Source organism: Hydra viridissima, unplaced genomic scaffold (assembly GCF_058129835.1).
Source record: "Hydra viridissima isolate aposymbiotic clone 2 unplaced genomic scaffold, HvirCarnegie_v1 scaffold_17, whole genome shotgun sequence".
Taxonomy (NCBI): Eukaryota; Metazoa; Cnidaria; class Hydrozoa; order Anthoathecata; family Hydridae; genus Hydra; species Hydra viridissima.
Genome location: NW_028324316.1, coordinates 3034048 through 3061446, shown reverse-complemented (window position 1 = coordinate 3061446; position 27399 = coordinate 3034048). Strand labels below are relative to the sequence as shown.

General features: G+C 28.2%; 3 protein-coding genes across 17 annotated transcripts; all 3 read left to right on the top strand.

Annotated features, from left to right (window-relative positions):
• The first annotated feature begins 11 nt into the window (after positions 1-11).
• On the top strand, positions 12-11056 carry LOC149877097 (anoctamin-10-like). 6 transcript variants are annotated; one of them, XM_090074580.1, is made up of 13 exons: positions 12-1112; positions 1481-5160; positions 5273-5614; positions 5854-5961; positions 6066-6317; positions 6445-6780; positions 7876-7931; positions 8120-8194; positions 9391-9573; positions 9748-9939; positions 10147-10281; positions 10462-10572; positions 10805-11055. In XM_090074580.1, exons 2-13 carry the CDS (start codon positions 5007-5009, stop codon positions 10865-10867), a joined length of 2007 nt encoding a protein of 668 aa, XP_089930706.1. In that variant the 5' UTR covers positions 12-1112; positions 1481-5006; the 3' UTR covers positions 10868-11055. The 6 variants fall into 6 exon arrangements, with proteins under 6 accessions (XP_089930706.1, XP_089930712.1, XP_089930709.1 ...); XM_090074583.1 differs by having other exon boundaries at positions 43-237; XM_090074582.1 differs by having other exon boundaries at positions 43-526.
• A 274-nt stretch (positions 11057-11330) lies between these two features.
• LOC149877096 (uncharacterized) lies at positions 11331-20400 on the top strand. Of its 9 annotated transcripts, none has more exons than XM_090074667.1 (12): positions 11331-11896; positions 12563-12818; positions 13068-13248; positions 13402-13491; positions 13949-14164; positions 17270-17377; positions 17495-17837; positions 18048-18267; positions 18379-18592; positions 18921-19225; positions 19595-19775; positions 19893-20400. In XM_090074667.1, exons 1-12 carry the CDS (start codon positions 11422-11424, stop codon positions 20268-20270), a joined length of 2967 nt encoding a protein of 988 aa, XP_089930793.1. In that variant the 5' UTR covers positions 11331-11421; the 3' UTR covers positions 20271-20400. The 9 variants fall into 9 exon arrangements, 5 of the variants coding, with proteins under 5 accessions (XP_089930793.1, XP_089930797.1, XP_089930794.1 ...); XM_090074668.1 differs by having other exon boundaries at positions 11377-11896; positions 12563-12898; XM_090074669.1 differs by having other exon boundaries at positions 11687-11896; positions 12563-12829.
• Positions 20401-20875: 475 nt separating this feature from the next.
• Positions 20876-25068, top strand: LOC145183191 (uncharacterized). 2 transcript variants are annotated; one of them, XM_090074848.1, is made up of 6 exons: positions 20876-21941; positions 22162-22302; positions 22968-23078; positions 23191-23338; positions 23663-23993; positions 24797-25067. In XM_090074848.1, exons 1-6 carry the CDS (start codon positions 21149-21151, stop codon positions 24971-24973), a joined length of 1701 nt encoding a protein of 566 aa, XP_089930974.1. In that variant the 5' UTR covers positions 20876-21148; the 3' UTR covers positions 24974-25067. The 2 variants fall into 2 exon arrangements, with proteins under 2 accessions (XP_089930974.1, XP_089930975.1); XM_090074849.1 differs by lacking the exon at positions 22162-22302 and having other exon boundaries at positions 24797-25068.
• The last annotated feature ends 2331 nt before the right edge of the window (positions 25069-27399 follow it).

The window sequence follows — 27399 nt, the reverse complement described above, 5'->3', positions numbered from 1 at the left end:
AAAGCTTTCATAAAAGTTTTATGAGAGAAGTTTCAAATATTTACTCGAATTATTAAATCTTTTCTTTCTTCGATTTGTTTTAAAAAAGCAAATGATTCGTGTAGTTTATCGATCAAGTTGGTTCAAAGATTTATATTTTGAATTAAATCGTTGCGAAATCTGTGACGCATTTACTTTAATTTCAATTTGCTTACGATTACGACTTTACGTAACGATTACGCACTGGAAAAATATGACGTAAGTAAAGCATTCGTTTGTTGGATTTGCTTACGCTCTAGATAAATACAAAACATTACCCAAGACAGTTGTGCACCTGATTTACTAAAAAAACTAAAATAGGTTGATGCTGGAACTAATGATTTGGTGTTTGAGATGTTTTTCGTAATCAGATCGAGATGTGATTGAAGAAAACCAACAATGAGAGTTTCAACAACACGAAACGGTGAACTGCGTGGATGGTCGAGAAAATGATCGAGAAAGAACACAATTTGATTGTGAATGAAGAACTTCAACCTAATGTTGGCAGGTAAAATCTTACTCACTTGGGTTTACGAGTTGTCGGAGCAACTGGATTACTTCGAGCACAGATCTTACTCACATGGGTTTACGAGTTGTCGGAGCAACTGGATTACTTTGAGCACAGATTATTACTAGCACAGATTACTTCGACACCATTATTTTAAGATAAATCAAATTTTCTAAAGTTTATTTCTGAAGTTTATTATTAAAAACAAAAACTACTCGAAAAAATAACGAAAGTTTATGGTGTTTTCAACGGGTCTAATCGAGTAAAGTTTATGGTGTGAGAAGTTTATATACAAAATTAGTTCTTTCTGTAAAAAAATTCAACGGGTCTAATCGAGTAAAGTTTATGGTGTGAGAAATTTATATTCATACAAAATTAGTTCTTTCTGTAAAAAAATTCAACGGGTCTAATCGAGTAAAGTTTATGGTGTGAGAAGTTTATATTCATACAAAATTAGTTCTTTCTGTAAAAAAATTCAACGGGTCTAATCGAGTAGCAATTCTGCGCAACGACTGAAAGGAATGAAACAAAATAATACAGCGTATGTGGTTTAACATACCAACCCACGATTTCACAGGACCAATAGGTAAAATGACTAATAAAGTATTGAGCTTAACTCAGGTATTAGCATAGATGTTTTCAAGTCTTTATTACTTGAGTAATATTTGAAAATAGAAGTTTTAGATAAATTTAATATTGATCAGAGACTGATATGTGAATATTGAGTTGAAATTGTCATTAGAAATATTTTCCATACAAAAATCTTGTGCAATTTTGTATGGAAAAACGGACACCTGGGTTTTGATGTACATATTAATAAGAACAGATGATAATAACTTAAGAAAAAGATAACTATACCTAGAAAATAAAGACTATTGTTAAGAAAAGGTAATTTTTATTTCAAAAATAAATATGTTTAGACAATAATAAATAATTTTTCATATTTTTTCATAGTGTGGATAGAGCCAATGAAGGAAATTTTAGATTTTCAAAAAGAGGACAAGAGTTAAAGTGAAAGTGCGATGATTGTTGGAAGCTCAAGACAATCATTTTCAAATGTTGTTAAGTATTTTACAGTATTTTTTTTATTTTAAGTATTTTAAATACTTTGTATTAATGCGATCAATCGAGCGAAGGCTTAGCAAAAACAATCATGAATGTCTTAATGTAAATGCATCGAAAATAGATCCTTTCAAAACTGCTAGAAAGACTAAAATCGAAATGGAAGATGGGTAAGATGTTTTTTAGTATAGAGTTACCATTGCGCATCGCATTCAAGAGAACGGACCATTTGGACGAATGGCTCGAGAAAACACCTCACTTTCGAAAATAAAAGTTCGCTAAAAATTTGTCCACAAAAATAGTTATTGGTCAATTAAAAAAAAACATTAAAATATCTTTTCAAGCAACAAATCCAAAATGTTAATGTTTGGAAATGGTTGAAAAGTTTTCAACCCATTAACTCGTCAATTCATCCAAAAAACTGTAAAACATGAAGATTTTAATATAATGGTTTCGGTGTGTTTCTCCTTGCATGGTGAAGATCTAATATATTGCATAGGATTGCATTTCTTTAAGCATATTTGATGGAATTTGAATATTTAGCACTTAGAACATCAATTAAAAAAAGATTTACTTTAAATTCTAAAGTTGATTTAAGTGTATGCAAATCTTTTTTAAAGTTAAGTTCATAAAAGTCTTCTAGAAAATTCTGTATTTTTTCCCCATAAGATTCAATCTTATGATCATCATACTGAATTGATGGATTAAAACAAATCATCTTCATTTGAGAAAAACGGTTAAAGGTTTCAATTAAAATTTAATTGAAAAAGGGTATTTTTAAAAAAAAGTAAACATTATCTGAGCACAAATTGATATATACTTTTTTTCCCCTAAAGAGAAAAATTCAGATTTCAGAGTAAATTTTGTATTACATCAGTCAAAAAAAAAAAAAATTACATCATTAAGAATTTCAAAAATCTTTTACTTTTCAATTAAAGAATATTTAATTAGTTCTAATAATTCTACAAACCTTTAAAAAAACATCATTACTTGAAAGCCACCTCACAGCACAGTAAAACGACAGGTCACTTGGTTTTTCAGCGAGATCCAATTATTTAGCAAAATTTAAAAAAAAAACCTGTAATTTTTTGCATTTGATTGATGATAATTAACAATAAAAACATAATAAAAAAATACAATGTAAAATAAAAAAATTGCTCAAGTTGTCAAAAAAACAATTTAAAATTACGTTGATTAAAACAAGTGAAACAAGTCAAACTTGTTCCTTGAGGACGAATAGAGAGTTTTGGATGCCTCTTATCGGATTTATCGTGTGTTATTGATGACATATTTTAAAGCAAAAATTTAACACTTCGATATATTTCAAAGAAAAATTTTTTCAATTTTGGGATTTTTTTATGTAAGAAATCCTCATTTTCAAAAAAAAACCATACTATTCTGAGTGGTAAAAGTAATCACTGCGCTGATTTTATTGTCTTTTTAACGAAAAATCGCTATATATCTTGTCAGTATTAAGATCATTGATAAAGATCAATTAATACTTTTCACTTTATCTTTTAATCTAAAAAATTAATCTCTGAAAACAGTTAATCAAAAGATGAAAATATAAAGCAAATTTAACTGCGTTTGTTGCAGCGGCATTTGATAATTTTATGCTTGATATAATTAACATAGTTTATTTGAAAAAAAAAAACATGACGGACGCTTTCATCAAAGATAATTTTTTTCAGTTATTTTAATTATTTTCATTTGCTGTCTGCCTTACTAAAGTTGTGGCTGCTAAAAACTATAAAATCCGTTCAAAGAATTCAAAATGTAAATCAGTAAAAAAGCAGACATCAGTTCAAAAAAAAAAAAAAAAAAAAAATTAAAGAATACAAGGTTTAAAATTTTTTTGCTTTTTTAAAATCATAAATTTTTAACCATTGCAATTATATTAAAAACTTATTATCTCTGGAAGAGCTAAATGAGCAGCTTAACACAGGGCTCTAAAAGTTCAATAATCAAAAAACTAAATTCTTAAAATTGAATTGTGCATAAACAACTCTCCAGAGGTTGAAGGTTGAACTTGAATTTGAAGGCCTGCATAGAAAGGTAATTAGGTTCTTGAACTGTAGTAAACAGAAACCTAATAAATTTAATGCTGACCCAAATTCCTGACAAAACTAATTTTTAAGTTTATTTTTATTGTTTGTACTTTGCAATTACATACATAATTAATTACACTAATAAAACTTCAGTTTACAAATGTTCAAATTTCTCCTGAACAAAAGCAGTCTCTTTTGTAAAACAAAAGATAAGATGACAGGTTGCATTTGGACTGTTTGGATTGCAACTTTTCCATATTACTTATTTCCACTTTAACCGGACAAAAAATATACTATACACAATGCAACCATCCACACCTCTCTTTATAGTTACATCATTTTGAAACTCAGATTGGTCACTTTGACCATCACCTCCCACCTTACAAATAGTATGTATGCTATCACGTTCCTTCTGTGCTAAACCTCTAGTAAAATAATCTTCATCCTCCGAAGATACTCAAACAATTTTAAGAAAATATGCTTTGGGGTAACACATGTATTAAAAGTTGATGAAGAGTGGAAGTACTACTTTAATAATTTATAAAAGCCATCGAAAGTCAAAACTTAAAACAGAGTCCTGAGACTGAATCATGCACCGTATGTTATTGAACTATGGAATTTTCATTTACTACAAAGAATTCAGCCGGTTTTTGAATTATACTCACAGTAGTAAAAGTGATTCTAAAGCATGTGGTCACACAAGTCGCCTGAATATTTTTGCATGGCAATCAAGTCAATTCGCAGCAGCTATATTTTATTTTAAAAAAAACGAGGCGATCTCGTATTAGTTTATTTTTAGCTCTATAAGAGTAGTTGTGATCAAATTTAGATTCTAATAATTTAATTGAAACTAACAGGCGACCACTGATCTCAAAATATAACTGATCTCAAAATATATTATATTTTATAACTGATCTCAAAATATATTATATTCTCAAAATATATTATATTTTGAGATCAGTGCAGGCGACTTGCAAAATCAGCATGCAAATTCCACAAAAATTTTAAAAGCTATGTTCCAAAATCCCAAGCAATTATATTGTAAACAAGAACTTTTAAAGCCACCTGAATGTAAATTTGCATTAGTAAACATGGTTCTGTACTTTCTTTTACTATTATTTTGTCTTACATTCAAAATATAAGCAGTTATTTTTAGCATCTTTTTATGTATCAAATAACGAAAACCTAGGAAAGTCTTAAAATAGTAAAAACTCTCTTATTCTATTTCCTTAGTTTAGAAGAAAACTGTAACTAGAGCATAAAGCACCTAAGCTTAAAAATTAACCTTAAGTGTTTTGTGCTCTAGTTACAGTTAAAATGAAGATTTAATGTGGATAAGTATAAGATGAAGATTTTAGATTGTAAGCAGCATGCAATCCTTCAAGCGAAGTTTTAAAAGATTAGTGGAGGATTCTGCAGGAATTGCTACAGAAATGGTTGACTCATCAAGTGTTGTTCTAAAATTTACTGATAGGGTTCCAGAAGAGACATCAAATTGGTTGTGTAAACTCATTATGAAGCCAAGTATGATTAAATAATAATAATAATAAAAAGAATGTTTCTGTGTTAATTTCTATAGATTTTAATAAAAACCTATTTTTTGTCTGTCTGAAAATTTGTGTTAATGTTTTCATAGTTCTGTATGGTGGTGCAGGTCTTGAAGTGAAGAAATATGACTGTGATGTGACAGAAGTGAGTAACCAAATATTTTTGGTATCTGGAAATCTAAATAATCTATTAGTAGCAGCTGAAAAGTTTGAATTACTAAAAAAAGCAGTATCAGGCAAATTTATTCCCTTCACAGTAGATAATAGATATGAGTTTGAGAACTTTAAAGATGGTGATGAAGATTTCTTTACTTCTTCTGAAAAACAATGGCTGGTGTACAAATCACTTTCTTGTGTAGTTTGCGGTGATGATCAAGTCAAGAGGTTGCCTGGATTGCCAAATATAAAAGTCTACAATAATAGGCCTCTTCGTGAGTTCAAAAATATGGTCTTATTTTGTTTCAGTCTTTTAATGCTTAAGCTCTTAATAAATTAAAATTTATTAAGAGCTTAAGCATTAAAAGACTGGAACAAAAATCTCCTTATTTTCAAAAACATTATTACATAGTTAACAATATTTCTGTCAATATTCCCTTCATATAAGTTAATTCAATTTTAACTTTTTCTACTTACAAATTTTTAAAATTCTTTAACATTTTTAATTTTGCAGTACTTCAGCATTCAATGCATAAAGTTGTTCAAGTTTACCCTCTGCATCACACAGAGAGTTTAAAAAGTTTGGAACGACAGTGGTATTCAAAATGGGAACAACCAATCAGTAAATAAGTTTTAAACATTTTGAGTAATAAAAGTGTTACAAAGAAACTTCAAAAGTTTTAATTTTTGTAGTAAAATTTTTGTATCTTTGATAAATTATTTTAGACGCTATAAAGAATTATTTTGGGGAGTCTGTTGCTTTGTATTTCACATTCCTTGGTTTCTACACAAAATTTTTACTGCCAACAGCTCTTATTGGTATTTTTCATTACCTTTTCATTGTTGATGAAAATCAATCAGAGAATGTTTGGTTTGCTATCTTGAATGTAGTTTGGGCCACCGTGTTCTTGGAGTTATGGAAGAGGAGATGTTCTGTTGCTGCATTTGGTTGGGGTCATCTTTCTAATAATATAAAAGGTTGTTATTACCCTAGAAAATTCAATTTACTAGAGAAATAGATAGTCTTTTACATTTTGCTAAATTTATCATCAAAATATTGATTTTAAATGCATCATTTAAAGAGAGTTCTTTAACTATTTTATAGATGGTTTTGGTATTCATGAAAAACCTCGTGCTCTTTTTAAGGGTAAACTGCAAATGAGTCCAATAACAGGATCGCTAGAATTTTATTACCCTTCATGGAAACGTCAACTAAAATTGTATTTTGTTTCTTTTCCTCTCCTTCTAATCTCTCTGATGTTGGTTATTATTGGAATGCTTTTCTATTTTCATTTCAATGAGCAAATGCAAAAAATGTATGAAAATCAAACTGGTTTTTGGGTAATAATTGCTAGAAAAGCTCCTAGAGTTGCTTATGCTATATTGGTTTGGATATGCAGTAATGTTTATGGAAGAATTGCAGTTATCTTAAATGATTGGGGTATTTATATAGTTAATATTTTTAAAACAGTTTTTGTTCTAGGAAGAATATGACTTGTCTTTTTTTGATCAATAAAGTTCAAACATAATTTTTTTAAAACTAAGGAACAAAGAATTCCCTAATTTGTTAACAAGTAATTGAAATGTCAGATGTATCATCACAAATTCAGTAATCGTGAAAATTGTACGTGATGGGAATCTCCAAAATTTGCTATTGTAAAGATAAAAATTCTTAAGGAAGGCAAGTTATAAAAAATATTCAAAGCTTATTTTATTTAAATGAAAACATAGTTATACCATTCAAAGTCCTAGATCTATATATTCAAGTTATAAATCTCAATTCTGTTACCCATTGTATGTAGCTAGGTTCAAAGCTTATTTTGTTTAAATGAAAACATAGTTATACCATACAAAGTCCTAGATCTATATACAAGTAATAATTCTCAATTTTGTTACCATTTTTGTTTATGTAGGTTTTGCTGAATTGTGCACTTATTTAAATATTAAACAAGTAAAAAATATGCGAATGGTGGAGCTCAAAAATCTGTTCAAACTGAGTCAAATTTTGTTGAAGTGTAGCAATAGGAAAAGAACTCAGAAAATTTAAACAAAGATTTAAAAGCTGTTAGGCAGATCTTATACATATGTATCTGAAATTCTAAAAATTGTGCGACATTTTGTTTGTACATTCTTATAAGTATTAGGTAACTTGAGACAGAAAATGCAAGCTTGGTATAGAGTTTTTTCTCCTCAGAGGATCCATAGTCCATGTCATTTTTAATTCTGAAGCTTTTTTGATATAATTTTAATTTGATGTTTTACCTTGAGCTTTAAAAAATGTAATTTTAAGTCAACATTTTTACAAATTTTTCAACTTTTTTTTCAATTAGTAACAGTTTTTTTTTTTGTTCAATTTACAAAACTGTATTTTAATAACAAAAACAAGATATATATATATATATATATATATATATATATATATATATATATATATATATATATATATCTTGTTTGTAACATGTTTTGATGGCAACAAAACAAAAATGTTTGTCACATAAAATAAAAATTTTAATCAAGATGTTGTCCTGTTTTTCAGAAAACCACCAAGTTCAATCATCATACAACAACCACTTGATTGTTAAACTTGTTCTTGTAAGTAAACAAACCTAAATTTCAGTTAAAATTAGTTTTGGTGCTACCTTTGTTGGCACTCCTCAATAATACACACTTAATGTCTGTAAATATTTAATATTATATTAAGTTACAATTTTGTTTAAATTAAATCTGCATAATAGTATAAAAGCATTTGTGGTAACTTGTTCTTTCTGTTTGTTTTCTAGTTTAACTTTGTTAACAGCTTTTTATCATTGTTCTACATTGCGTTTTACCTTTGTGATATGGTTATGTTAAGGCAGGTAAAAATAAGTTTATTAAAAATTTAAAAATTTCTCTTTGGTAGAATATTTTTGTAACAAGATGTTACCATTAATTTTCTTCATTAATGAAGAAAAAAAAAAGAAAAGTTTAAAAAAATAGTTTTTTAAATATTATTTTTATCATAAAATCTTTTACAAATTTCACATTCATTTCAGATTTATCTTATCTATTTAAAAAATATATCCATTTGAAGCTTGCATACTGTGAGTTGGGTCTCTATAAGTGTTTTCTGTGATTTCTAACTATTTTAATATTAGGATTATAGGGTAGGGTGTTGGGAGTTTGGAAGATTGGATGTTTAAGGATTTAGAAATGTTTCCATGTTTTTAGTAATGGTAGCACTCTGACTTAATTCTAAAACATTCATACTTTTGTTTGTGCACTTCTTACTTTCTGCTGTATTAACAATCTACTATTTTAACAACAATCTTTTCCGACAGATGATATTAAGCAAATTTCACTTTAGGAGAAAAAAAAATTTTCAATAAACTGAAAAAAATTTTCATTCAGTTCAAATAACTTAAACATGTGACTAAAAACCGTTATTATGAATATGTAAACAAAAACCACATTGATGAACTTGTGAACAATAAGTCCATTTTTTAAGAATTTAAACTTCATGCAAAATCTTTTTGTTGGCTGTGCAGAAATAAAATGTCAAAATTTGTCAAATTTAGAACATATGTATTCATCTTTACTAATGTTTGAGTGCATTAAAATTAAATCCTACTTTAGAGAACTCCCTTTATAAAAGTAATTCTCATTTTAAAAATGAAAGTTACAAAAGGCTAACCCATTGCTAATACAAGAGTAAACCCCATACAATTTAATTGTAAATGATAGTTATGTGATAGATATTGAGGTTCGTATATTTGTGGTAAACAAAAATGCTTATTCTAAACAGATCTCATTAATATGCGTAAAAGTCGTGGTAAATTTTTTGTTTTGAAGCTTTTAGTAAGACAGAAAAGCACCTTGAGGAAAAATAAATCTCTTACCTGCAAATGTCAATTACAGCAATATAATACAATAAACACACTTTTTTTTTTTTAAAAAAAAAAAAACTGTTGTACTAGTTAGTGTTTCTATTTTAATTTCAAATTATTTTTGTAATATTATTTATTTGTTTGGGGCATCTTTACCTATAGTAAATTTGTTAAAACTATTTTTTTAGCAACTTGCCACTTTACTAATTATCCAACAATTGGTTCAGCAAGTTCAAGAATCTCTAATACCTTTTATAAAGTATAAGCGTCAGTCTATCCAAGTAAAAAAGAAAGGAAATTTTGTCCATATAAAGCAAATTCAGGACCAAAAAAGCCAGGTCATAAAAGAAGGAAACATGCCTCCTTACAATGTTAGTTCTATAAAAATGATAATATAGAGATTATATTGTGTTTATTATTTAGATATATTTTTATTAAACATTTGAACAGCAAAGCTAATAAAATAAGAAAGACATCATTTTTACTGTCTTATTTATTCTGCTACATTTAAATTATTCTGCTACTTTTAAACTTTAAATCTTTAGAGTACCTATAATGATTACGTTGAGCTGTTCTTACAGTTTGGTTATGTGTTTATGTTTTCTGCTGCATATCCATTGGCTGGATTTTGGGCGTTTCTTAATAATATTATTGAAATACGAACAGATGCTTTTAAGCTCTCTAAGCTTTATCAAAGACCTTTCATTGAGAAAGCATCATCAATAGGTGCTTGGCAAGTAAGTTTATAAAGAGATATTTTTTCATTTAGGACTTTGTCAAATAAAATATTAAATGTGTCAGTTATTATTCTTTATGAATAGATTTTTAAAAAAGTTGTGGTGTTCTTTTTTTGTTTTTTGTGTCTTCTCTTTGCAAGAGAAGAAATACATAAATGTGCAGCTATTTTTTTTTATTAAAAAGCAAAGTGATACTTGTACTTTTAGATGGCATTTGAAGCAATGAGTATTATCTCGGTAATTACCAATTGTGGAATTATAGCTCTTTCTAAAACCACTCAAGACTGGTTGTTGATTAAACAAGGGCCTTTGAAATATGCTTTGATATTTGTTACTATTGAGGTACAGATTTATTCTTCTCAAGGAACTATATGAATTTGAATTTCAGAACAATTATTTATACATTTTTTTATTTTTTAATTTTCCAACAATCGATTTTAACAAAGTTCTTTTTTGATAACATGAAAAATCTTTTTTTTGAAATGGTGATCTTTTTTTTTTTTAACAACTTTTTTATTACAGCATGTATTAATTCTTCTGAAGATTTTTATTGCATACATCATTCCTGATGTGCCTGGATTTATTTTACAACAACTTGCACAAGATGAGTATAAAATACAGCAGGCTATGAAGGTTAGACCTCTTAGAATTTTTCTCTAAAAACTTGTGATCTTGTGAACTTGTGAGTTATGCCACTCTACCTGTAAATAAGCTGTTTACAGATGTTCTCTATGTAAATGTTAATAGAAAAAAATATTTGAAATGAAGCAGTGTTTCTTGCTATCATTACTCTATATATTACCACTATTTGGTCACATCCAGGACCATGATTTAAGTAACATTTACTTATATTTTTTCATTTTAGGAAAAACAACGTAAATGGTTTGCAATGGAAAAATCTGTAGAGGAAGTAAAAGTGTATAATTAATATTTCTGAGAATTTATAAAATATTACTATATTGAATGGCCATTTTATGCTTTGTAAGACTATTTGATATGCTGCATTATATGCAGTTTTTTGTTGTTTTTTTTTTATTACAAAGGGGTTTATTAATTTTAAAAATTGATAAAATTATAGTTAGGAATTTTTTTGAATAATCCTATTCATTTTCTAATTTTTTGCTACATTTAAAATCATCAAAATACACTTAAGGTTTTTCTCAAGACAGACTGGATCCACTTTTAAATTTAACATTTTTCTTTCAATTTTTTATCTTATGCAACAATTGCTTCATAACAGATATTTATAAATTGTTTGTAAATATGCTTAGTTGTAAATATGCGTAATAAAAATAAGATAAAAATGTTTTTCTTGTTTTTTGTTACTTGATATTATAATTGTTGGTGATGTGATTGCTGCAATTTTCGTTATATTTGTTATTTTCAAGGGCTTCCTAATTATCTAATTAATATAATTATCTATCCTAATTATCTAATAGCATCCAAATATTATTCACATATTATAGGAGTTATTCATTAAAAATGTCCTACACCATTGGAGTTGATGTGGGTGGAACAAATACAGATGTTGCAATTTTATCAGATAGCGGTGATGTTATTGCTTGGAGTAAAACACCTACAACACATTGCATTACTGCTTGTGTTGTTGATGCCGTCAAACTTGCATTGCGCAATGTAGCAGAGAATTGTTTAAATGATGTAATAAAAAATGTTAAGGTAATAAACATTGGCACTACTCATTTCATCAATGCAATTATTGAGCGGCAAGATTTAGCTAAAGTTGCGTGTATTCGTTTGTGCGGTGTAAGTTCATTGAGTTTACCCCCGTTTTGTGATTTTCCTGATGATTTAAAAAACCAAGTATATGGTGGAGTTTATTTTTTAAATGGCGGATTTGAGTTTGATCAAAAAGTTATAAATGAACTAGAAGAAAATCAAATTGTAGATGCATTTAATGAAATAAAAAAGAATGGCATTAAGCATGTGGTGGTGACTGGTGAGTTGACACTTTGTAGAATTTTGTAAAAAATTTCGTTTTTTAGTTTTTTAGTGAAAATTTGTGAAAAAAAAAAATAGGTAAATTATAGCTTTTTTTAAGATCAAAGATTTAAACACAAAGCATCTCCATCATATACTTAAAGTACATTGAATAAATTATTTTAAAACCTCATACAAACCTTTGGATTGCTTTATAGCTGTGATTGCTTTATCATACAAATGCTGACCAACTTGATTATTCATATAAATTTGTAAACTTCATTATACCCAAGTGTCAAACAAACTGTCTTGCATACATGCATGTCAAACATACAGTACAGAAATGTCTTCATATGCTCAAGTCATTTTTTACAGTATAAGTATATCTTCTGCTCCTCTCTGTTTCTCTTTAAAAGGCTTTTCTTAATGAAATAATTTGTTGAAATCTTAATAAAATTTTCCCTCTTTTACCTATTTTCTGCCATTTTTATGCTCTTATTGAAAAAGATTACAGCTACATCTAGATTCAGCTTTTATTTGTCTTACTATGTCAACCAGCTTTTATTTGTCTTACTATGTCAACCAGCTTTTATTTGTCTTACTATGTCAACCCTTTCTTTTTCCATCTATCTTGTTATGTACTTCTTTTTTTGTTGGATGCTATAAATAGTTCTTCTATTAACAGGTGTCTTCTCACCAATTAATTATTCACAAGAAGAATATGTGTACCAGCTTCTTAAAATGCAGTATCCAGAGTTTTCATGCACTTTGTCTCACCAACTTGGTCCTCTTGGTTTACTTGAACGAGAAAATGCAGCCATTTTGAATGAAGCACTAAAGCCATTGTGTAAAAAGACAGTAAGTGGATTAAAAGAAGAAATCAGAAGTATGCATCTTAACTGTTTGGTGTATTTTACTCAAAATGATGGAACTTTAATAAAGTATAAATAAAGTATATATCTGCTAACTACTGTTGAATGCATAAGAATGTTTTCAGGGATTTTAGCATGGTTTTGTCAGTGTATGTATTGCAATATTGATAAGTTGCAATATTTGTCATTTTTTATCCCACATTTAGAAATTTTATTTAACTTTTAAATATATTTTATTGTAATAGTATATAATAAAACATTTTTAGTATTATTATTGAATAATTATTTGCTTTTTTTAAATCATTTTTATTTTTATAGTGAATGTGAAGTTCAGAAGTTTCCTATTTATACATTTTCTTCTGGTGCTACAAATAGTATGCGTGGTGCAGCTTTCCTTGCAAATTTAACTGACGCCATCGTTGTTGATATTGGAGGAACAACTATGGATGTGGGAGCAATAGTGAAAGGTTTTCCTCGTGAATCATCTAACAGAGTTAAGGTATATTTTAAATAACAAGAAAATTCTAACTTACCAGATATCTTAAATCTTTTTATTAAACCATGAATATTTTAAAAATCTTGTGTTGAAAAATGTCTTGGTTACAAAAGATGAATTTGTTATAATAATGTAAAAGGTTTCAATGTACTTTAGATTGAAGGTGTGAGCACAAATTTCAGAATGCCAGATGTAAAAAGTTTTGGGCTAGGCGGTGGATCCATTGTGATTTTAAATCAAGACCAGGTATATCCAGGCTTTAGTATTGTACTGTTTGTATATCTTTGTTTGATTATATATGCAATTTTTCTGTCTAAAAAAGTACATTCCATTTTTATTTACACAAAATTATTTTCATGTGTTTAGAGCAAGTTTTGTCAATTTAATGTGCACAATTTCTAATTAATATCAAGTTAACTTTGAGTTTCTAGAAAAATGAATTCAGGTTAATTTTAGCAAAGGTTGAACAAAATTGATTGCCATTATAAAAAGCTTTGTGTTATTCTCTAACTTCTGTTATCCCAAACATTGGAATTGCTTTTTGATGTGGTCTTTTTTTAAATTTTGTTTATTTAAGTAAGTTCCTTAAGTTTAATAAAGGTAAAAATTTTGAATATAAATCTTTTTAATTTTTATTTAATTACTAAAAACGAAAAAATTCTAAGTTTTTTAAAGTGTAGAATTTTATTTGTATTTTTTTTAGAGTATTTCTGTTGGACCTACCAGTGTGGCCTTTGAGATATATGATAAAGCATTGATATTTGGAGGTCAAACAATGGTTGCTACAGATGCTGCAGTGCTTTGTAATCATGTTCAAATAGGGGAAGAGAAATTTTTGAAGCATATACCTAAAGAACTAGGTCAGAAAATCATTCAGTATATAAAAGAAAAAGTTGAAAATGCAGTAGATCAAGTTAAGGTGCACTTTTTTCTCTCTTTTATATTTAAATAAAATCATGAAGAAGGCCATTTGTTTTTAATATATTTAACCATACTGATATGGTTTCATGATTGTGCTGATGGGTTTGCTGATGGGGTCTAATCGTATGGAAGTTATGCAGCTAGAAAATCAGCTGTTTTTTTATTCTTTTCTTTAATTTTTTATTTCCACTATTTCAAAATTATCATATGATATTTTTCAGTGCTGGGAATAAAAATTCTAATAAACTTCATTTCTAAGTTAATTAGAAAAATGAGCTTTTTTTTTTATGTTTGACACTTGATAAGCTCTCAAAACATGTAAATATAAAACTATTCTGAACAAAAAATTTAATGTTTGTCATTTTACTATAATTAAATTTTAATCATTGAATTTTTCTTCTATAAAAAGTTTGGAATGATTCAAGATTATCATTTTTTTCTATACTTCATGGGGTACTAGCTTATAAGATGGCAATTTGAACTAAATGCAAATTAAAGAAAACAAACTAATCTCTTATATTTTTGATTCCTCAATGGGAGTTTATAGTAATTCAAATAATAAAGCGCTTTAAAGTTATGTAAACATTGAATCTGTTTTTTGCTGCATTTTAACGGCAAAGTTTAAATTTTGCATAAAAAGATATTTGAAAACCTTTTTTAATTAAAAGCAAGTTAAGTGGTTTATACTGTAATCATTGACAGTTTTGTAGTAGTGGAAGTAATAATTGCCACTTTATTTCAAAAATACAAGAAGTGTGTAATTCTTTCTCTAAGGTTCTTTCTGAAACTTTTTGCCTAGCAAAAAGATTTAGAAAGAACCTTAGAATTGATGAGGAATTGAAACATGCTCTGTTATTTTTTGTTCTTGGACAATCATTAATGCTCATTTCATTAAAGTCATCTGAACCTGTTGCTAAAAAAAAATGTGGAAGACCAGCTAATTTTTAACTTATTTATTAATTTTTTATTAAATTAATTAAACTTTATGTTTTTAGTGTAATTTTGAGTATTTTGAGAAACCTCCAAAAGCTGAAGAAAAAGAAAAAAAAAAAAAAATGAAAACATATAAGTTTCAGAAAGATTAAAAAAAACTGAAAAGTGCAAATGTTTTATTTACAAAAAAAATGTTTACATTGTCTTAAAAAATTTTCAGTAAGTTTTAAAATGAACTGAAAAATTTTAAAATGATTGTAAACCTAAATATTTTACTTTTTATTCCCATAAAAAAGTATTTCAGTTGTAACTATATTTCAGTTGTAACTATAATATAAATTAGATTACTTTTTACAGCACATTTTTTACTTTCCTTATGTATTCCAAAAGGATTGCTATATTGCTATTATACTTTGTTATTTTCTCTCAAAATATTTGGAATAGAATTGCTCATTATAACAACATTATTGAACTATATTCTTCTGTTAACTTTGCTCGCCACATTTCTTCTTACTGTTATAAGGAAGATTTTTGAGTTGAATAAACCTTGTTTTCTACGAAATCTAGTTTTGTCACAATGAATGTTGTGAATTGTCAATTCTCTATGCTAAATATATTTATCATTTAACTACCAGCTAAAAAAATTACAAAAAAAATTACTAAAAAAATTATTAAAATTCTCACTATCATTAAAAAAAGTTTCAGCTGTTATCTTTTTATTTAACTCTTAAATCAAAAATTTTTTCAGCTGAATTTAAATTTTTAAGAAAATATAAAAAAGTAGAGTATAATTGTTATAAAAAAAAACAACACTTTTCCTTTCTTTTAATATAGCAGTCCAAACTTAGTCAAATAACAATTTATTAAGAAATTTCAATTGAATTTTTTTTTATTCTTGTTTCTTAAATTTTTAATTCAAGTACGTTATGTTTCTTTAAAGAAAATGTAAATGAGTAAAATATATATTATTATAAATTTTCAAAATTTCACCTTTACTATATACATAGGTGTCTCCAGGAACTTTTTTTGAAGGAGCTTAGCAAAATTTTAAAAAGCTTAACTTAAACTGTTTAAAGCACTTTAGTGTATTTTTCAAAACTCCCAATCTATGGAGATGAACATTTAACGAATTGAAATTAATAAACATGCATTCAAGTGCAACAAAAATATTTCAAGATTGAAATTTGAATAAAATATTTAAAAACTCAAAAATTTTTAGTGTTTTTAAAACTTTTTTTTTTTTTTTTTTAAAGAAATATTTATAAAAATTCAGGGAGAGCAGCTGGGCAGCAACCTCCCCCCTCCCCCGCGCTCTTGCCACTTCCTTATACCTATGACTAAATAAGTCCTAAACCATTCACTAAATTATTTTTAAAATTTAAAAAAGGTTCATTTTAACAGATATCTCTCTTTTTTTTTTTTTTAATTTTTTGATAAAAGGAAAAAAAAAAAAAAATGAAATTGATTGAAAGTCAAATAGACTTTTAAATAATATAAGTTTGTGTTGATATTATTTGCTATTAATTAGTATAACAATGCAGATTATGAATAAGATCTATCAATATCTTTAAAAATATTGATATGTCTTTGAGCATTTTGGTCTTTAAAGACATATCAAAGAAAGTTGTTTAAAATGCTGAAAACCTGTTATTTTTGAGTGCATACTTTGATAAAGTATTTAGAGACTTGAAGTATGAATGCAATTTTTTTCAGTAGACTTAAGATAAAATGATGATATACAATTAAACATTTTGGCAGTATTTTGGGTGACAGACTTCATTTCTGCTCCAAAAATTAATACTGGACAAATTAATATTTTTGAATGAAATTTGATGAGACATTTCTTGAGACTATCAATTCTTTAGAGTTCTATTTTTGAGGATCCAAATATTAGGAAATTTCCTAGATATCAGAAATTTTTTTTACCATGTTGCCTCTTCACGTCATTGCTAAAATACTGAATAAAAAACACAATTTCAACTGACAATATCTCAAGATTTAATTGTTTTTTTAGTTAAATTTTTTTGAACTGCAAAAAAATGATTTTATATGGAATGACCTTATGATTTTTTAAAATCTATATACTTATTTTTACTTACTAAGTGTATAAGTTATTACTAATTTGGCTGTAAAAATATAAAAAATAACTTCTTCATTCCCTTTAACATAGATTAGCAATCAGCTGTGTCATGTTGTATTAGTTGGTGGTGGAAGTATTATTGTTGACCATAAAAAACCTTTTACAGGTGGTTTACTTGTAAAGCCGCCATTTTATCAGGTAGTTTTTAAGTTTTTAGTTTTAATCAAAGGTTTTGTTTTTGTTTCTGTTTTCTTTTAAACTGATGAAAAAAAAACTAAAACAGAAAAAACTTCTTCAATTTTTATTTCATGCAAGGTAGCAAATGCTGTTGGAGCAGCCCTCTGTCAAGTTAGTGGTACTTTTGACAAATTGATTGCTATGCATAAAAATCGTTTAGAATTGATTGAGGCTGCAAAGAAAGAAGCTATACAAAATGCAGTCTTAAATGGAGCAATTGAATCAACATGCCGTATTGTTGATGTTTCAGAAGTCCACATGTCCTACATGGCTGTACCTTTTGTAAGGCTTAAAGTAAAGGCAGTGGGTGATATGAAGATTCATGCGAAAAACACTTTCTCTGGATACAATATTGCTGATGATGAAAAGGAATTTGAAACAAATCATGTTATAAACCAGGATTTAAACCCTCAGTATTTATGTGCATAGTTTAAAGTTTGTTTATGTATTTGGTAATTTATAAGTCAAAGTTTTTTAAAAAAAGTTAAAAGTCAAAGTTTTTTAAAAAAAGTTAAAAGTCAAAGTTTTTTAAAAAAATCTTTTGTTTATAATAGATAATGCATTTATAATTACATTTTGTTGTTATCTATGTGTTCAGCTGTGTTTATGAATTCTTATCTTTGTTCTTTAGGTGTTCAAAAGGATACTCATCCAGTCATGAATCCACCTATCAGTTCACCTGAAATTGCTACTAATGGAGACTGGGTTGTAAATGAGTGGGATGTTAAGTGTTTGTCAATTGGGGCTGGAATTCTTGGGTGCGGTGGTGGAGGTAGCCCTCATCTTGGTAAATTACGATTAAAACTATGCTTAAAATCTGGTAAAAGACCAATAATTAGAAGTCCTTTAAGGTAGTTAGACATTTGTAAATAAAAAAGCTATTATATTATCATATATAACATTATAAATCAAAATATGATTTGTTAAAAATGTATTTTATTTATTATTTAAAAAAAAAAAAGACTTTCAGGTATGCAAAACATATATGTTGTTGGTTATATGGGAGCACCTGAAATAATTATCGAAAGACTTCCGCATGGTTCAGAGCTACTTGATTCTTTGAAACAATGCAGTTTTTTATTTGAGATGGGATTTAAAAGATGCTTAAGCATAGATGAAGTTGTTCTGATTGCCAAAAGAAAAAGTTTGGAATTAATTTCTGATGGGAAGACATTGGTAGGTTTTTTTGTTTAACTTAACTGAGACGAATAGTTCTTCTAGTGCCATGTCTCTGTCATGTTATACATTTATTAGGTTTCTAGCATTAATAAGATTGCTCTTAATTTCAATTTTTTTCTATTTTTCTTAGTTAATCGTTTTCTCTGTAAAACAACAAACTTAATTATCTTACAAATACAAAATCATAAGATATATAAACTAATGTCTCTTTCCTTTTTTTTTTAACTCTTTTCTTTTTTTTGTTTGAAGCTCTGTTATTTCTTCTTCCTTATTTGTTAAATATAATTATTTTCAGCCGACGAGTAATGATCTCATTTCTTTTCAGAGTTTTAAAATGTCTTCTCCATCTAGTCAAAACTTATGCAACGTTGCTGTGGCTCCGGCAGAAATAGGTGGCTTAAATGCGCTTGAACCTTTAATAGCAGCTGCTGATCTTGGGATCCCAGTATTAGATTGTGACGGCATGGGTAGAGCTTTTCCCCAGCTGTATCAATTTGCTCCGTTTATATACGGAAAATCCTTTTATCCGGCCGTTCTCACCAATCACCATGGAGAAAGTGTGTGCTGCGTGTATGCCGAATCTCCGGTTGATCTTGAGAATTTTTTTCGAGAGCAATGCGTTAAAAATGGGTGAGTAACATTAAGTTTTCCATTCTATTTAGTAAATCCATAAGTTGACATGCTATATTTAAGGTAATGTGTCGTGTTTGGAATATTCTACAACAATATTTCTTAAATATCTCAAAAGCGAAATGTATTCATGCGTTGTTTTTTGTAAAATTTTACTAGATATATATTTACATTATATAATACCATAACAATTTTTGATTTATAATTATATAATGCCATAATAATAATTTTTGCCATAATATTTATGAAAAGATTTAGTACGAAATGCTATTCTTTTACTAATAAGTTTTTAGGTCTATCTGTTTTAATTAAATAAAAAAAACCAATATTTCTTCAAGCTATTTAGTACTATTTTATTTTAACTTACAGCTGTGCTGCATCAGTTTGTTTTTCAATTTCGCAAGAAGATGTTATGAAACATATGTGCCATAGCACATTAAGCTACGCTTGGCATATCGGAAACGCTGTTTTAAACGCACGAAAGAATTTTTTCTCACCAGTAGACGTCCTTCTTTCACGAACCAATGGGAATTTGCTTTCAAAAGGAAAAGTAACTAAATGTTTAGTTCTTAAAAAAAAATTTTTTTAATTTGCGTTAAATCGTTTTATTAGCGTTCTTTGTAATTAATAAGAGATTGTTTATTTGTTTTTAAACCCTTTTAAAAAGATTATTGACGTCAAGAGAACAACTGAGAATGGTTTTACACGTGGAAGAGTAAGCATTGAAGGCTCGAGCGGGTATAAAAGCATACTTGTTGACTTTCAAAATGAGTATCTTGTCGCGTATATAAGTGATGCGCACAGTGTTATTGCAACCTGTCCTGATCTTATAAGTCTGGTAGATACTGATACAGGGGAACCAATAACTTCTGAAGATATTAAGTATGGAATGCGTGTTTCAGTTATTTTGCTTCCAGCTATGCCTCTAATGGTTAGTGAGCTTGCATTACACTATGTTGGTCCAAAAGCATTTCAATATAGCGATTTAACATATCAAAGAACTTGCGATTTTGTAGAAATTGAAGCCATTCCTCAAAACAACTGATGGCTTTCTTTTCACTTGGATTTCAGAATTAAAACTTTAAAAAAATGTTAGACAAATTAAGAACACATTTTTTTTAAGTTGGAAACTCAAAGTTTTTTTTAAGTTGGAAACTATTTCATTCTTGTTTTAAATATTTTTATTAAACAATTTATTTAAAATATTTTTAAAAAATAATTTACTAAAAGTCAGAAATCAAATCTTTTGTGAAGATTTTTTTGTTTTTGAGTTTTTTTATTTTGAAAAACTATATTTATATATATTATTTATATATTTATTGTTCTGATGTATTTCAGAAACAAATTCTTAAAAAATAATTTTCGAGTTCAGTTGGCTAAATCATATCTTTTTTGCTAAAAATAGTTGTCTTTTACATATTTTAATATTATTTTCTTTCTTTCTTTTTTTTCTTTTTTTTTTTTTAGTAGAAAAATCGTAAAATATTCAGCTTACTTTTTTTTTTAAACTGAATTTCAATTTAAACGTTCAGATCACAAATCATGAAGCGCTTATTCGCTCTGTATTTTTGTCAGATCTTCGAATAGATGTTTTGTTAAACGCTTCTACCCTATTCTTTTTTTCCCTCTGTATTAGAAAAAAATTTATAAAATGCCAATTTTCTTCTATAGGAAAAAAAATTTTATATTGAAAACAACTAAATACCAGCTTTAATAACAATATTTACAAAAATTTCAACAACCAGAATGTCGAAAAAAGCGCTAGTAAAGTTATGCATGATCGGGCAATAATATTTTACTGGAACGTTTTCATTGGTTTATCTCCTTCACGTGATAATTCGATTTTGAAAGTTGTTCAATGAAGTTTGTTTATTTTCTGTGATAATTGAGTTTGCTTTTTTCAAATATGATTTCAAAAAAAGCATGAGTTTGCAGTATTTCTCTGTTGCTTTTTTGTTATTTACATCATTCTATAAAGTCAATTGCAATTATTATCCCATCGTTCCAATCGTTCAAAACAAAAGTTTAGAAATTCTTCAAACGCCCTACACTCAAGAACAAATTGCTTATTATAATAATGGCGGATTTTCTAACTATGGAGGAAGCTATTATTGGGTAGACACTCCATCTAATCAGATCTACAATCCATTAAACAGTCAACAACCTTCAATATTACAGAACAATTATATTTATAATGCAGGTTTTACAGGTGCTGGTGTAAATCAAAACAGCCCGTCAAATTTTTATTGGAAAAGTAAGTACCGACTTAGCGAAAACCCAAAATGGTATCCCACTCAGCCGTATTTCTTTAACAAAAAACTATGCCAAGAGCGCAAGCATCGAATGGATTGGGTTAACATGCTTAAACCATGCAAATCCAGAATGGAATTTGGTATGCATATGTATTCTTATTTAAAGACTGAAGCCAACTACAGCTTTGTTAGCGATTTACAAGTACGAAAGACTGGAGATTACAGTAGTTTTCGAATAAAAACTTACGACACGCTTCGCAATCCAAAAACAATTGGAGGAGATACTTGGAGAGTTTTTCTCAGAGGCCCGGTTTACATTGAACCATACGTTTATGATCTCAATAACGGTGAATACGAAGTGCTTTTTTTTACATTAGATGCTGGCATGTATCACGTTGAAGTTATTTTAGAAGGCAGTTTATGTTCATCATATGTAAATCCACCGTATGATTGGTTTAAAAAAGGTATGTTGAACCCTCCTCCCCTTCTCTTTAAGTATTGGGGAGGGGGCTTACCAAGTCTTAACACTTTCAGTATTTCTTTTTTTAATCAAATCAATTTAAAAGCAGCTTCACTTCAAGTATGGAGTAACATTTTAATCTTGGATGAAGGAGAGGCCTTAGCTTATTTCAAAGTATTATCGGATACCGTTAAATTGTCCATAAAAGAAAGGTATTTTTTCAGGTGATTTCAATGGACATTTTCAAAACGAATACATGTTCAAAGAGTACAAAGGTTTTCCATTTCTTTTAACTTATCGAATATGGAACTCATTACCAAACTTCACAATATATATTCACCAAGGATTGGACTCTAGAATTAAAGGTAGAACTAATGTGTAAAAAGTGCAGTGTAAACTAATGTGTAAAAAGTGCAGTGTAAACAGAAATTTCAAAATTATTTGGCAAATATTTTACTTTTACTGCATATTATTTACATTACATGTTTATTCAGTGGTGGAGCTAATTAGGGTTGCCAACTTTGGATTAGAATGTCAGGAATTTCTAGTCTGAAGTTAGTTACCCTAGAACGGGCGGGGGGATAAAGAGCTCTCACCCGTTCTAGGAAGTTCCTTTCCCCCCCCCCCCCCCCCCCCCCCCCTCCAACCCTATCAGCTACAACATTTAAAAAGCAAGCTTTTGCCAAAGGTAAGTTTAAAAATTACCTTTACAAGAAATTATTACCATGCGATATGCATTTTTCGGCAAGTATTCGGTGGTCAAATGTTAAAAAACATACAGGGTATTTTACATAAGATATTTTCTTTGTAGGATCCAATCATTTTATACATATTCCCGTAAGCTTAATACATATTCCTGTAAGCTTTATGATTTCAATCCTCACTAAAAATTGATTAAAGTTTTGAAATTTTGTAATTTTCTTTTACCTTAACTGCTCTGCCACTGTATATGATATATTTGTCTGGAATGTTTACACTTTATGTTTTTATGGTACGTTAACACATTATGTTTAAACTCTTCGACTTTCAGTAAACTTAAGCAAAATGAAAAATTGGCAATCGATTTGTAACGTCAAATGTAACTTTTTGACAGATGGATTCGGTAGATGGAAGAACCAAGTTTGGGTTCCTTTTGTGCAAAGTAAGAGACGTATGAAATAAAAAAAGAAATTCGTAATTTTTGTTAAAAACAAACAGAAATCTTTTCATTTTTTTTTATTTACAAATTTAAAAATTGATTAATCAATCCATAGAACCCGTCAAAAATAGTTTGGCGTCCCGACATCGACTACGGCGTAAACAAGGGCTGCTCTGGATATACGGTGATTGTTATGCTTATAATTTTTACCAAAGCATTTGGAATACGACTATATGTACGCAACAGTTCAAAGAGTGCAATCGGTAGGATTTTTTCAGTACCTTGAATAAAAAAGTAACTATTAAAACTGAGTTTATTGAATAAAATCATCATCGCTTGACGAGCTTTGATAAATATAAGGTAAAGTATTTGTTTTTGGTATAAAATGTTTGATCCAAAAAAAAAAAAAAAATTTGGTTTCCATAGATAATCTGTTAAACAAGACGACGTATTATTAAAGAACAGAATATTTAAATCTATATGTTAATAAAGAATATTTAGATTTAAATATTTCTTAATCAATTTTTAAAAGAAATTAAGAAAAGATAGCCAAGATAAAGAAAAAGAAAAAAAACTTTATTTTACAGTACTTATAACTGGATTTATCCACGTTGGCATCCGGACAATAAAAAAGATAAATCGATCCACTTGAAACACGATTATTTTATCAATCTTCCGTGGTTAGTGAAATACTTCACTAAATTACTAAATAAAGTCGAGCTTAATAGGAATGACAGTGGTATGCTTTTGAATGTAGGTTTGCATTACATTCGTTCAACGTCTTTTGAAATTTACAAGCAGCTAATAGATGGTTACATTAAAGCTATTAAAAGCCATCGAACTGATGTTGTGTGGCGAACGACAACTGCAATTCACAGAGCAGAAAAATTGACGCATAAAAGATTCCAGACTAACCAAGTAAGTTTAGTTACGAGTTTTATATCGCATTCCAACAACTAATATGGTAATACAAACCGTTTGTAATTGCAGTATACAATCTAACTGTGAGTTAACAAACTTTTTATCTTTAAACTTTATGAGATAGTCTCACTTTCAACTTGTTTTTTGTTCTTTAATGAATTAAACTTTATGCGGTAGCCTAGCTTTCAATTTGTACTTTAAGAATTAATTAAAAACATTAAATGTAATAAACAAGTCATAAATAAACAAATAAAAGTATAGAATTTAATCAGACAGGATTGGTTTTATGAAACTATGTATGAAAACATAATTTACAATTTTTTATATTGATGAAATGAGCTTTGTAACTCAATCAAAAGGGGCTTTTGGAAAAGCTTAACAATCAGTTCTCAAATAATTTCTTTTTTAAAAAGAAGACCTATTAAATAACTTAATGTATGTGATTTTAAACTTAATTGGTAATGAGCTTATAGAGAAAATTAAATCAATAAAAGTTATGCTCTCTTCTTTCAAAATTGATGATTGAAAAAAATTCAAATTGAAAAAACTACCTCTGCGCCTTTTTTTGCGTAATAAAAAATCTAAGTTTCTTAAAAAGTTTTGCAAAAAAAAAGTTTTTGCGTTTTTTAAGAAACTCCTCTTTCTATAATATGATATACTATAACATATAATATACTGTATAATATATAATTACATATAAAATGTAATATAATATATCATAACATCATGGAATACATTATATAACAACGTTGCCTATCAATTGTCTGTGTGTGATGCAAAGCTTTATTTCTTCTTTAAAGCGTGCTCTACTTTTCAATGCTTACTCTATGTCAGCCATGTGTCTAGCAGGAATACCAGTCATTGATATATTTCCTTTGACATCTGCTATTCAAGAAAAACCCGATGATGGAATTCACTACGACGTTAAGGTTTTTGAGTTAACTAAAATACTAGAAGAATATTATAAATACTTGTAACGCATTTATGAAAATATTGTAAATATTAGTTTATTTAATTTCAATCTCAGCTCAAAGCAAGGTTTAAAAGAAACTTTCAATCAAGTGGTAACCTTTTTTTTTTTTAAAAAAAAGTTGAGTTTACAGTCTAATCTTTTCAAATAGAATGACGTTGTAAATAGTTATATAATATAAATATTGAATATATATACCATATTTGTATATGCTTTTAAAAAGAAAAGAGTTTTTTATAATTTTCATGTATCATAATTAAACTTCATTATTATTAAAAAATACCATATATTTGCTAACACAAGATTTTCTCCACCTAATAGAGGCAAATTATAGTACCAAGCAATGTCTTTTTTATGCTACATTTAACACTGCAGTATAAAGATCAAATTCTATACAAAAGTATTGCACTTCACGCTTAAATAAAATTGAGCTTGATGAATGAAAACTCGTACTCCTTCACATTATATCCTCTTATTTACTTAAACGAATACGAAAGAACGAAGTGTTTGTAAGTTTTTTGCAAAACTACAACTAAGTCAGTGATCTCGTAAATCTACAAAATAAAGTTATCACTTTTTGCTATGACATGACTATGCCGCCAATATGAAAGGCGTAACAATTTCGGATAAACATTCCGAGACTGAAAAAATAAAGCTGAGCAGACCTATTTCATTAGTAAGACCAATTTGTTAAATAACGTTCAAGTAATAAGTAATTCAAGTAACTCCGCAAAGGGAATTACTAACTCGGTTGATTCCTCTCATTTACTTTTTTCTATTTATTTGTTAGTAGAAAAACGAAAAGAAGGTTGTACAACTTCGGACCCACAAGCAACAACCTTAAGGCAAAGCGCAGTTGTTCACAGTTTACCAGAATGTGGGGTTAACCTCACCTTATGTTTCCAGAGAAACCCTTTGGTGGGATGTTAGCTGACACCATCCTGGTTACTCAACAAAAATTTTCAACATCTTTTAATTACGTCTTCAAGAGATATTAACATTTTTACTTTTGACTCATAATTTTCAATATAAGCGTCATCAATTATTAGTCTTATTTGTCAAACATTTATTATAACTCGGTGCTTTTATTTACATAGCCAATAAAAAGTTAGAATATTCTATATCCTAGTAGTGTTTCCTACACATCTATCCATCCTATAATTACGATTCTTGAAGTAATGAAAGAGGTTAAAACTCTAATAATTTATTTTCATAAAACATATTTATATTCAATATAACTTCACAAACGACTTTTAACATATAACAAGATACCTGTCTCACTTCTTAAACGTGTTGCAATCAACTAGACAGTTTAGCAAATGCTCTCATAGTCAGGGTGAGTTGAAATCTTTTTGAACCTTTGCCAATGTCTTTTGAAGTTGCAGTAAATGGCTTCAGTTGCCTGCTCATTAAAAAAAACTAGGGGATGTTTTTCTTTCTGTATGAAATGTTTAATATGAAAGAAAACTGTGCATGTTTTTGGTATAACTGTTACAGGTAGTGCAAGATACGACTTTTGAAATTCATCAATCTTTGCTTCGTAGTATTCATGGTGAAGCTTCTTTGTATGAAATAACGGAACAATCAACCTTTTGTCAAAAAGAGTGGGAAGTGGACTTTGAATAATTCTCTGGTCTCTTTTCTGCAACTGAACTCGACATGCATTGCTAATGCCTTGTGGGATTCTTTCATCCTCAGTTCAGGTTGACATTAAAGAGTTCAGAAGCTCTATTAATAATAAAGTATGTAAGCTCACAAACACTCCTCTTCATACACAAGAACAAATAGATTTTCTACACTTCTTGTGATTTTTTGGCATGGTTATGCATTTTTTGTTGATTAACTTGGCATTATGACAACAAAAAAAATGAGGACCGCACAAATTCTCGTAAAAATAACGTTTAAATAATTTTTTTTTTTTAATTAAAAAATTTTAAATAAGAGTAATCAAAACAACTTTCATTTACAAAAAAAAAACCGAAAGATATTTCGATTACTCATTAGCTGATTTTATAATCACTTTCTGAAACTTTGTATAAGATGCATGTTAAAAAATTTTTATGCTAAAGTGAATCAAAAAGAGAAAAAAATTTATCTATTTAGTAAATTAATATGTAAAATAAAGAATCAAGCCATAATAAATGCTTGTGAAATCTGGCAAATAAGACTAATAATTGATGACGCTTATATTGAAAATTATGAGTCAAAAGTAAAAATGTTAATATCAGCATTTTTTGTTTCTAGGGTTTCTCTAGAAACAAAAGTTGAGGTTCCCCTCATTCTGGCAAACTTTGTTAAGATCTTAAGAGCACTAGAAAAAGAAAACTAGAAGACTGGATGAACGGAGCTTGGTCGAACTGAGGCCGGCAGGAAAGAAATTAGAAATAGATGAAAAGCCAGAGTACAAGGCTGAGACACAGGCAGGGATACGCA

What these genes read in the sequence shown, in the direction of transcription:
- LOC145183191 (XM_090074848.1), top strand. Translation starts at nt 21,149, where the DNA reads ATGAGTTTGCAGTATTTCTCTGTTGCTTTTTTGTTATTTACATCATTC. An exon ending in CAGTTCAAAGAGTGCAATCG is followed by an intron (nt 23,339 to 23,662) that starts GTAGGATTTTTT and finishes TTTATTTTACAG; the next exon opens with TACTTATAACTGGATTTATC. An exon ending in AAAGATTCCAGACTAACCAA is followed by an intron (nt 23,994 to 24,796) that starts GTAAGTTTAGTT and finishes TCTTCTTTAAAG; the next exon opens with CGTGCTCTACTTTTCAATGC.
- LOC149877097 (XM_090074580.1), top strand. Translation starts at nt 5,007, where the DNA reads ATGCAATCCTTCAAGCGAAGTTTTAAAAGATTAGTGGAGGATTCTGCA. An exon ending in AAAATGGGAACAACCAATCA is followed by an intron (nt 5,962 to 6,065) that starts GTAAATAAGTTT and finishes AAATTATTTTAG; the next exon opens with ACGCTATAAAGAATTATTTT. An exon ending in TGATATTTGTTACTATTGAG is followed by an intron (nt 10,282 to 10,461) that starts GTACAGATTTAT and finishes TTTTTATTACAG; the next exon opens with CATGTATTAATTCTTCTGAA.
- LOC149877096 (XM_090074667.1), top strand. Translation starts at nt 11,422, where the DNA reads ATGTCCTACACCATTGGAGTTGATGTGGGTGGAACAAATACAGATGTT. An exon ending in AATGATGGAACTTTAATAAA is followed by an intron (nt 12,819 to 13,067) that starts GTATAAATAAAG and finishes TTATTTTTATAG; the next exon opens with TGAATGTGAAGTTCAGAAGT. An exon ending in ATAATTAGAAGTCCTTTAAG is followed by an intron (nt 18,268 to 18,378) that starts GTAGTTAGACAT and finishes AAAAAAAAAAAG; the next exon opens with ACTTTCAGGTATGCAAAACA.